General features: G+C 40.1%; 1 protein-coding gene across 1 annotated transcript; it reads left to right on the top strand.

The window, feature by feature from the left end:
- The first annotated feature begins 99 nt into the window (after positions 1-99).
- GINM1 (glycoprotein integral membrane 1) lies at positions 100-10,990 on the top strand. The gene is made up of 4 exons (XM_027887382.1): positions 100-119; positions 7,715-7,774; positions 7,952-8,048; positions 10,811-10,990. Exons 2-4 carry the CDS (start codon positions 7,718-7,720, stop codon positions 10,969-10,971), a joined length of 315 nt encoding a protein of 104 aa, XP_027743183.1. The 5' UTR covers positions 100-119; positions 7,715-7,717; the 3' UTR covers positions 10,972-10,990.

Below are 10,990 nucleotides of genomic sequence, written 5' to 3'. Positions count from 1 at the left end.
GGGTGAGCCAGACGCTGCCGCGGGGCGGCACCCTTTAATGGTTCATTTCTATAGGATTCGATGTGCCGAAAGAGATATCTGACAGGTCGAGGAGGGGGAGATAGTTACTTCTGTGCAGTGTAGGTGTTTTTGTATTGTTTTTCTCGTGCTTGTCCACCCACGCCGTGATGGTTCAGTGCTGTAGAGGTACGCAGTGCGTTAGGTCCACGTTTGTTCCTAGGGGTTTCTGTACTCCTGAATTGAACCAAGAAAAAGGTTTTGATGAATTGGTGTGGATATATACCTATCTGTATACCTATATATTTATACAGGGCATTGTGCTCTCTGGTTTTCTATTCCAATATCGGTGCTGTATCTTGGTAACATTCGTTTTAATTTGTTGGCTTTTTAAAGGGTGGAAGGAGTATTTTGGGTATTACATGGGAAATCTTTTTCAGTGGGAATAAAAGGATGTGCAACAAGACCAGGTGAGCTCTGACCTCCAGATTTACAGAGAGAACTGGGTACTTCTGCCTGTATTTGAATCGTGTCCAGATACATCCTCTAATTGTTGTAATTGTGAACCTCAAAAGTGTGAGATCTCAAAAAGGGAAGAGCTGTGTGGGGTTTATAGTCACTTATTTAGCCAATGTGAAGTTGCAGTTATGTAAGTAAATTTATTATGCCTTTTTTCCCTCCGGAGTTATTTATTTGTTAATTTAATTTGCTTAATTCAAGTTTCCAAGAAAGCCTGACGGAGGCCCTGCACTGGCACATCCTGTGTTGCAAAGCAGGATTCCAAGCCTTACTTCCTGGTTTCTGCTTCTCTGTATGAACTTTCGAAGAGACCTTTTTAGCTCTGACTTCAAAATGGGGATCTAGATCTTCAGATGCCTATGAAAAGTGCACGGATGCTTGAAGTCCGATGTGGTAAAGACAGCAGAGATGGCTCAGTCCATGGCTACTTTGCTTATCCCTCAGAGAAAGGGAATGCTAGCTGGAATTTCCTAGAAGACACATGAAGTGACAGCGTAATATAGACCTGTGCTCTTGCTCACTTCTGCCCAGAAACTTCCAAACCAGAACTTCCAATTTAGCAGCACTGAAGTTGTTTGTCACAGCTGGCAGTTGTGTCAGATGCGGAGAGACGTTTGTGTGTGCTGTCTTTGGATCTGAAAGCCTGACACAGGTGTGACACAGGGGTGCCAGGGCAGTCCACAGAAGGCAGCTTGGGATCAGAAATAGTATAGGCATATTTTAGGGCGCTAATAGGGCTTGACTTTAGTAACTGGGCTGTAATGGGCACAGCTGTGGTGTTTGTGGGGTTGAGTTTGTCCGTTTGTGCAGTACTGCTCAGGTGGTCTTGACAGCTCAGTTTTTGCTAGTTGGAAGTGTCTGCACTCTGAACTTTATACTGGTGTGGTGGCATATGTATACGTAGAATATCTCTTAAAAGAGTCAAAAAGGGGACATATAAATTTTTACTTTCGTATTTTTTTCTTTTTAAGTCTCAAACTTAAAAAAACCCAAACTTGCATTTTCTCCTGCACTATTTAGTTTTGTACATGCAGGATTACTTTTGGTGCAAAAGGAACAATGTGTCTTGAGAAAGTTTTGAGTAGAAGAGTTGATGTTTTTTGAGCATGAGCCGATTTAGGTGGCCTGGTAGAAACAGAAGTGCCTAGGCAGTGGGAATAGGCTGAGTGGGAATGCCATGCTGTGAGGTTGCCTTCAGAAGCCACAAGCTTAATGATGGTGGGTGATGGGGTCAGAATAACTGTAGTTTCCTCAGAATGGCTTGGGACTGCAGACTGGTTGGGAGAAGGCAGCATCAACATGTTCATTTTTGCTTTGAGTGGATACCACAACTGTGCTCTAAATTCTGAAAGCTCACTGGACTCACACTACTGACAGCTTCACATTTAGTAAGTCTTCCATATGGGATTAAAGTTTGCCTCCTTACCGATGGCGATGGCGTTACAGAAACTGTAGTGGAAAGACTGAGGAAAAACCTTGAACCTTTGGAACAGCATTTTGTAAGGCCGAAATGCTATTCTTCAGCTCTGGAATGTGAACGCCTCCATTGTTGTGCAATACTTGTAATTTCTTAAATAAGCTGTTTTGAAATCTTGACTTTTTTTTTTTTTTAGCATTAGCATGCCTGTTTTGATTTTTCTTTCTCCTCGTGAACTGGATTACAGATTGATTAATTTTAGACAAAGTTTGGGTGGTTTGTTTTGTTTTGTTTTTTTTCTTAAAAAAAAAAAAGGCAGGGAATGATGCAATAAGGCAACTGACCTTCACGTTAAAGTAACATTTCTGGTGCAAGGTTTGGGCTATAGAGTATTTTTTTAATGTGTTGATAGGAACTGGCTGAAAGCATGGTGTGCTAAATGCTATTGCTATGTTGTTTGCTTGCTCTGTTTACTTCTTGATAATTTAAGCTAGTGGAGTTCTTTATAAATGGCATACTTGCCTACCAGACTGGTTTTCTTTTTAGTCAGTTCAGTTCAGTTGCCTGAAAAAAAAATTGTTTTTATATTATTTGTTGGCTGCAGGAAACCTCTGTGAGGTTTCTGGATTGTTTCACAACACAAGAAAATAATCTTCACTACATCAACCATTTGAGACCGTGACTGTTTCTTGAGTCAGTTATGCCTGATTGCAGTTAAGATTCGTCCTAGCTCTGGTTTGAGTCTGATGAAAGAATTATGCGAAGGATGGATCACGGAGCCCTGGATTGCAAATATATAGTTACACTATTTGGAGCCAGTTGTCCATGTGAGTGCCAGGACTCAGATGGCATGAGTTTGTGTGGTAGTTTTGTTTGTCTGTTCAAACATTATTTTTGCCATAATATCTTCTTAAATTTAGAAACAAGTTATTAGTTTTGTCTATTTCTTATCTGTTTGGCAAGATAAGAGTCCACCTTCACTGGACTTTGTATTTTCCGATCAGAAACAGGATATCCCAGTAGTGCCTGTGTAATGGCTGCAGGGGGATTGTCTGCCTTTCTGTACAGCTGGCCATCTTGCAAGGCATTGTGCCATCTGTTCCTAGTGCTGCCCGCTCCGCTTCCCACAGGCCTCCTAGTGCAGAAAGAGTCTTGTTGGGAGAGCCTCAATAGAGAACAGCTGTGCTTTAAGTGGGCTGGCCCATAGCAGCTGAATGGGGTTTAAGTGACTGATGCAGTTGTGTAGGACTTAATAGTTACCCTGCACTGGGAGAAACTGTCCAGTGCAGCCCATCGGGTACTCACTGCCTGTGGAAGAAGTTTTCCATGAATCATTAATCAGAGCTGTTTGAAGTTCATGCAGAATTAGACCCATCAGCTTTGTCATGTGCAACATTTTTCGTAAAAGAGCAAGATTAGGTGAAATGTTCTCTGTACATTTCTGTATGGTGTTTAACATGGGGAGTCTTTGAGAATTAACAAATATTCCCCTTTAACTTATGCCAGATCCTTTGTATTCTTTGCTGCCATCTTTTCCCTATCCTGTTCTTCTGCTGCTACTGCAGTTATACTGCCCCAGTTAACACTCCTGAATTCTGTTGCAGCACACGGTGAAAGGATTAGAAAATTATCAGTACCTGCTTATCTCTGTTCACTGGTTCACTGTAATCTGTGTCATCACATTCACGCTGTTGCCTAGCTATCCTAGAATATAATGACGTACATTTGTGGTAGCTGTCCTCTTTACAGGTTTTATGGCCATTATCACTGTAAATATCACTGTTGGAGCACTAAAACAGGGATGAGAAATTGTAGGAAAACTCAGGAGATATATTTACATCCTAGAAGAGCATCAAGAATGATAGGGCCATTTTTAGTGCAGATTGGAGTTTTTGTGAAGGCATTTGCCAGTACAAGAAGGGATAAGGGGCTGTGAAGTATGGAACGGGTGTCAGTGTTAAGCTGAAAGTACAACCTCATTCCTATAGACTTGAATTACTTTTTGGGGCTGTCTTTTGATTCTGACTCTGTCAAAGTGCAGCTTTCTCAAATACTCCAATGAATTCAGAACCTTTTAAGTTACAGGACTGTCTGAAATTTATGTGAATCTTCATGATACTGTTAATACTGAAAAGTAAGTTATATAAACAAGTTTTACACTCACTATTCAGGCTTCTCCAGAACTTCACAGTGCCATATTATGGATTACTGCAGAGGATCTATGTCCTGCTCTCAATTACTTTGTTACTGCAGGATTGGCTTACTATGCTTCTGATACCCAAAATAAAGGATGTGGGGTTATTTACCTTTCTTAGTACTGAAGTACATAGTACAAGACATATCTGTAAAGCACTATAAAACACCTTCTCTCCCCCTTCCCCAAGTAGAGAGATTTATTATGCTAATATAAAAAACCAGTTTCTCTGTTGAAATGAAAGGGTGTTTTGTGAGTTTTCATCTCTAGGATTGGAAAGATGGGTATTGAATGATCACTAGAGCACTTCTGAGCAAGTGTAGCTTGTCAGGCCAGGCATTTCTTCATGAAAGGGTGGTGCAAGACCTCACGGGCTGCCAGGTCTGTTTCCTTCCCACTTTAGTAAGAGTAGGCATAAACAACATACGGCTCTTGAGGCTTGAGCGCTGCTGTGGATGGAAGTAGGCTGAGATGGTGCACTGCTCTCCTGGGAGCTGCTTGCAATAGTCCCTTCCTTTCCCCCAGCTCCCCTGCCTGGCTTTTACATTGCACTTGGTGTGTATCCTATGGTTCTTGCCCTCCTGTAGATTTTGGTATGGAGTGTGTAGGGTCAGGAAGACTGGCTACAGCAGGACCTGTTGAGTTTTAGGTGCAGCACTGCAGGAGAGACCAGTGGGAAGCCATGGGAAGACAGCAGTGAGGAACGTGCCTTCAAGGAAGGGTTAAGTGAGCTGAAAGCATTAGCATAAAATCAAGAAGTCTGAGTTGGAATACAGTTATTTTACTTGGGAAGATATTATGAAGAGTAGTGAACAACCTGTTCATTAATTGCAGCAAGGCAGCTTCAGATTAGGTACTGAAGAAACTTTTAATATTAAAGATAGCTGAGTACTGGAGTAAAGAGTTGAGGAGAGTGTGAAATTTTTGTATGTCACTGGAGAGCTTTAAGAATACATCTGTCGAGAATGAGATAGATGTAGTTGATTCTGACTCTGGAAAAGTTTGCTGTTCTCTGGTCCTTGAGATGTTACTGTATCAGATCAGGAAGGTTTGGAGCAAGAACAATTGAATCTGATTATTTTCTAGCACCAACACTTTGAAACTTTGAAATATTTCTAAGCAAGACTGGCATCAAGTCTTCTGAGACTACTTAGTGAAGAGGCAAAACAAGAATATATGACAACTCAGGGGAATGGATGTACAGAGTATGGGAAAATATCAGTAGAATTTGTTGGATCTGGATGTGAACAGACAGATCATGGGATTGGCAAGAATATGAGTTCTCTGTTCTATGTGAACACAAAATTGCAAGAGCCATGGTGTAGCTGCTGTAGCAGAGTATTAGTAATTTCTTTAGGTTATTGATGAGCTTTATGAACCTGTGCCATTCAAGAGATGCATCACCATCTGCTGAGATGATGGTGAGGGCAGACATCTCTCAAGGAGATGCTGCAAGGACAGGCAGACCATGCAGCAGAGCCCGTCCAGCAGTCTGTGGCCATCTGAACAATTAGCCTGACTCCCTCCTCCCAGCTGCATTCTTGGATCTCTTGTGTTTGTCTGGCTCTTCCTTGCTTGTTCAAAAGACAGAAAAATGGTCTGTCAAAAAAGGGAAAGTTTTTGTGCAGATTTAATGAGCTAAATTGGCTCACTGACTTGGCATAAATGAGAGGGAAGGATAATGTGCAGGAAAGATCTACATTCTCTCTTTCAGTGGCAGAAGCAGCAAGTGGTTAAACTGTCTTATTTGTCTGCACATTATGTTCTAATTTTTGTAACTTTGACAGCATGGAAATGATCCACTGAACTATTTAATTTCTTAAACACATAATATGCTCTTCAAGTGCAAGTTTAAAGTATATTCCTGAATTCGTGATAGTGCTTGTGGATACTATGGGAACAGAATTAACAGCTGTTTTGCAGGAAATTAATCATTGTGTACATAGCTCACTTTGTACATTTAACAGTCAATTGTTGAGCATATCTGTCTTGCTTCATGCCCTTCATTTTCAAATAAAGCATTGGATTCAAATTAAAAAAAAAAGTAGGAGGGGATTTTCCTAGTTTTCCTCAGTCATTTCCTTTTTCTTAAAATCTGTTAGTTCCTTCGTAGATGTTGAAAAAAGATTGCAAAATACTTCCTGTATAAAAGCCCTTAGATTTCACTTGAGGCTTAAAAAAATAATTACTTTTAAACTGCCTGGAAGAATCAGTCATTTGTGCTCTTTGAATTCCCAGAAAATAGAAGAACCTAGGAAATAATGACACAAAGTTTTGGTAATCTGTTAAACAGTTTGAGGGTATAAAAGATGTACAGCTGTGAATTCTAAGAACTAAAAGAGCTAAAAGTTTAGGGGATTTTTATTTTATTATTAATATACAGAATTCTTAAAACATGCCAGTTTTCTACTGAATCAGATTTTGATGTTTTTCAGTTTTTGACAGTCCTGGCTATCTGTCTATCCTGTTGATTACCCATTGTTTTAAGGATTTTTTGACATTACACTTGCATTTCAGAAGCTCTCTGTTCATGAATTGGGACTGTATTATACCAGGCACTGGATATTTTAAGTATTTTCTGGAAAAAAATTTAGTGTTATATAAAAATCCCAAATGAAAAGCCTTTTTCTGTATTTATGTATTTAAAATTTTGAGCAACCTGAACTTTTTATTGAGACTCATTTTCAGCTGTTGGGTGGGAAACCATGACTGAAACACAGAGCTGAAGAAGATGCTGAAGGTATGGAGAGGTTTTCCAGAGGAAAATGAAATACAGTTAGAATCACTCAAGGCTCCCAAAAGGCAAACAGGGAGCTTAACATTATTTTTGAAGAGGTGAGTCAGGAAAGCTCTGTGGCAGTCATTACTTTTGGCCACGTGCAAGAGAGATTTGACTTTTGCATGCAGTGTTTTTGAGGGGCAGACCTGGGAGAGTTAAGGTCCCATCTGCAAAACAGCCCCTGAAATTACAAGAGGGAAATGAGAGGACAGAATGAGTGAGTCAATGAATTACAGCAATTGGGGTTTGAAAGAAAGAAGCAGATCCCCATTGGATAGGGGTTTGAGGTGTCCTGTGTGGCATAATTTGGGAATGATAACCAAAGAAAAGAAACAGGATTACTGCTGAAACTGACAGCAATGAATGTTCTTTACAGTAGGCTAGCATGCATTAAATTAGACTTCACTTCAAAGACTCAGTGCTTAAAAAACATTTACAGAGCAACTGATTTTTACCTTTTATTGTCTATTATTTTTAGTAAGATGAGAGGCTTCTTTTCCATTATATCTTGTGAAATAAGTGATTATTATTATTTTATCCTTACTAAAGAACCCCAAACTATACAGTAGGGAATGCAGATGTCATTCTTTCTCATCAAACTGTTTTATTAAAAGGTGGTGGGGAAGAAAACAAACCAACCCTTACATGAAACGAGTAAGCATATTCCTCTGGAATAGAAAACCTGGGGATGTGCTCTGTGTCTTGTAGGTAGTCATTCTGTCAGGATAATGCCTTAAAGTTGCCCATACCTTGCAGTGGTTTATGTGCTTCCTCAAACTTATGTCTTCTTCTCAATGTTTTTTTCCAGGAAATGATCCGAGTCAGTGTTACGATGTTGAAAGCCAATGGAGAACTTCACAAAGGACAGGTTTGTCTGGTTTTTCTATTTATTCAGAGAATTAATATGCCGTGGAACAAAGTCTGCCTGTGGATGCAAATATGTCATTTTGTCTGACGTCAGTCACTATAAAGTGTGTTCCTCTGAGTGCAGAATTGTTGGATAGGGCCAGGAACTGTACACTCATTCTGTCTGTCTTTCTTTCAGGTTCTTTTTAATATCACCTATATTAATGGACAGGTATATGTAAATGATTTTCCTATGAAAAGCGGGGTTGCCCACATAACATGTCAAACAGCAATATGTGAGTATTCCCTTTTCCTTTTTTTTTTTTTTTAAATTTTTTTATTTTCCTCCTTCCCCCTGGGTTATTTGGCTTCCCAGTTATCTAGTAACCAAGGCTTACAATGACTATGTGTTCTGTACTCTGCAAACCCGAGCATTGTAGAAACAAATCATTTCCCAAGGCAGGACAATACTGGTATTAAAATGGGCCTCAAGTCACATTTATATACTTATATGTAAATGGTCTAATCGGAAATCCAGACTCCGCCTGTCTTTTAAAAAGAGTGTTTTGCAGGACAAGCTAGACAATGTCAACAGTAGGATGCGACTCCACCCTGCTAATGGCTGTGTCCCTAGGTTGGCATATATCCAGAAGGAGATTCAGTAACAAAAGTATGAACTGTTGTTAGGAAGATCTTTTACTGATCTCACTTCTGTGTCTAATGAACAAATAAGTTTCTGCTGGATAGGATATTATAGCACAAATAATGCAGTTTTGGTAGTGTCCCGCAGTGGTTAATGACTTTTAATTATCTTGAACCTTCTATTTTTCCACCAATTCAATGCTACCCTTTTTGTGAAAGACCAGCAAGTATTGTGATTTTTTTGGGATACACAGGGTACACTGTATAATTAATGAAAAAAGGACCATTTTGCTCATTTGATTTAAACTTCTGTTGTATTCAGAATGATCTCCTGATGGATCAGGTGCTGTCAGTCTCTAGCATGATATCTGAGGTCATCCTCGTCAGACATTGACTTACAGAGTACTAACGCTTTTTCAAATTGCTACTCTGAGCCATGACCTTGTTGCTTGAACCCCTCTTTCCCAAGCACAATCAGTTATTAATTTGATGCTAATTCTTTTCTGGAGAGGGAGAGCAGTAATCGATTTCTCTTTTTCTGGGATAGTTATGTTTCTATTGGTTCTATTTTTTTTCTATCCAACGGTAGAAAGCTATGGCAAAATGTCATTTAGCTGCAAAATAATTCACTCCAGAAAAAACAGATATGATTTTATTGACTGATTCTGAGAGCTCCTGAGCACTCTCCTGCAGTTCCTATTAATTTCCCAAATCATACTTTTGTAACTTGCAATGAGTACAGTTATGAACATGAATCTGAAACAGTGAGGGAAATACTGATTTGACCTGGGAGCTAGGAACCTGGAATTCTCTATCTCCGTGTTTGGGTCTGAGTCTTCAGCATAGTACCTGGCTCTATGACCTGTAATGTAATGTTTGTACTATTTACTTACTAAATCCTTCACAACAGATTCAAGTAGTGTTTGTAAAATGTTAAAGAAATATAGGAATAGGGGGAAATACTCCTGAATGTATATAAACCCCAAACTTGAGCCTAATAGTCATGCTTCTGAATATCAGAGACCAAGTATTCTGAATGGCATTGTTTTGACGTTGTTGTCAGATCATGCCTGACACCTATATCCCCACTCTAAGTTCCCATAAATGTCAATTTTGGAAGTGTATCTGTCATTCCTGTTGAATGTAGTGGTTGAAAAGCCTGACACATGAAGGACTGGGACTACAGAGAGCTTCAGCTACTTGAAATCTTAGAGGTTTTGGTCCTTCAATGTGTGCTTGCTGCTGTAAGACAGAAAACATTCAGCAGCTAGGTTAGTGCTCTACCTCATAACTATAGGGAACCCTTCTCTCCTTCTGCCACTTACTTTTGCAACAAAAGATATTGCTAAATAATGCCAAAACGTATTTTTCTATATTTAAAATAAGCAAAATACCTTTATGAGGACAGGGATTGTAGCATAAAAGTAATGAACACACTGAGTTGTTACTGTAAGACTAGTCCAGCCTTACCCCATGTTACCTCTCAGGCTCAGCTCTGTCAGTGACACACACATGCACAGCACCGGTGGCTTAGCAATAGTCTTAGTTCGTGTACCTTGCTGTCTGCATGCTGGGAAGATTGGCCACCTCCCCTCTTCCACTTCTCCACCACTTTAGTTCTAGCATGCCCTCACCCGTAGTAGAGCTGTAGTACTTGGGAGAAGGATACAAAGTCTATGCAGAAACAACTAGGGCAGGAAGGCAGTTCTGTGGTACTTGTGGAATATTAGGCTGTTGAAATAGCTGAAATCTTTTGAGTAGGAAGAGAGTTTGAGGTGTCACCAGTCACATATGAAAACAGAGATGGGAACAGACACATGTATGAGGGAACTGTCACTCATCTTGAGTAGTAGCTACAGAGTGCCTGGAAAAGAGCATGTTAGTTTCTGTATTGAGAGGAAGGGGAATGTTATGCAAATCAAGATGTTTACACAGGTGGCTGGCTGGGCTATGACATTACTCTTATGAATAATAGAATGCAGCAATACCAAGCTGAAGAGCACTGCTTAAAATGCTTAACTGCAAACCTCAAAGGCAGGGATGCGACATTGTTTGCAAGCTCCCTCAGTCCAGGGGGTCATACAGCTCTGCTGTGTTATATGATAAAACCTGCTCCAAGTTTGATTTGGTGATATACTGGTAAAAAAAATCATGGCATCTGTTTTACCTGTTGCCCAGATTACTACTGCTTGTAACAGTTGTTATTGGAAGTGTTAAGGACATCACATAGTACAGACACCTGTACCGCTGTTCTGGCTTCTCTGGTGTGATGCTACTGCTCCTGTGACTTTTCCATTCAGGTGCTGCATGTGCAAAGACATCTCTGTCACAGTTGCAAGTGTTTTCCCTATGGCTGTATATTGCTTTCTGGTCGGGGTGGTTTCTCTTTGAAAGTCATGATATTGTGTGTTGACAGTGGAGAATGGCAACTTGGATAACTTAGCAGATCAGCAGCGCCTGGGAACCGTCAGTGTTCGCATCATGGTTCACGAGTGGCCTTTGGCATCCAGTTCTGATTTGCAGCTGATTGTTGTTCAGGAGGAAGTGACAGAAATTGATGGAAACCAGGTAAAATAAATCCCTGCTGCAATATTCG

Source organism: Empidonax traillii, unplaced genomic scaffold (genome assembly GCF_003031625.1).
Source record: "Empidonax traillii isolate 1590-97213 ecotype Southwest subspecies unplaced genomic scaffold, ASM303162v1 scaffold207:size1520225, whole genome shotgun sequence".
Lineage (NCBI taxonomy): Eukaryota > Metazoa > Chordata > Aves > Passeriformes > Tyrannidae > Empidonax > Empidonax traillii.
The sequence above is the reverse complement of the archived record's forward strand: the minus strand, read 5'-3'. Positions and strand labels throughout refer to the sequence as shown.

Excerpts from the sequence above, each read along its gene's own strand:
- GINM1 (XM_027887382.1), top strand. The coding sequence starts at position 7,718 with ATGATCCGAGTCAGTGTTACGATGTTGAAAGCCAATGGAGAACTTCAC. Across the intron at positions 7,775-7,951 it reads GAGAACTTCACAAAGGACAG|GTTCTTTTTAATATCACCTA; the intron begins GTTTGTCTGGTT and ends TCTTTCTTTCAG. Across the intron at positions 8,049-10,810 it reads AACATGTCAAACAGCAATAT|TGGAGAATGGCAACTTGGAT; the intron begins GTGAGTATTCCC and ends GTGTGTTGACAG.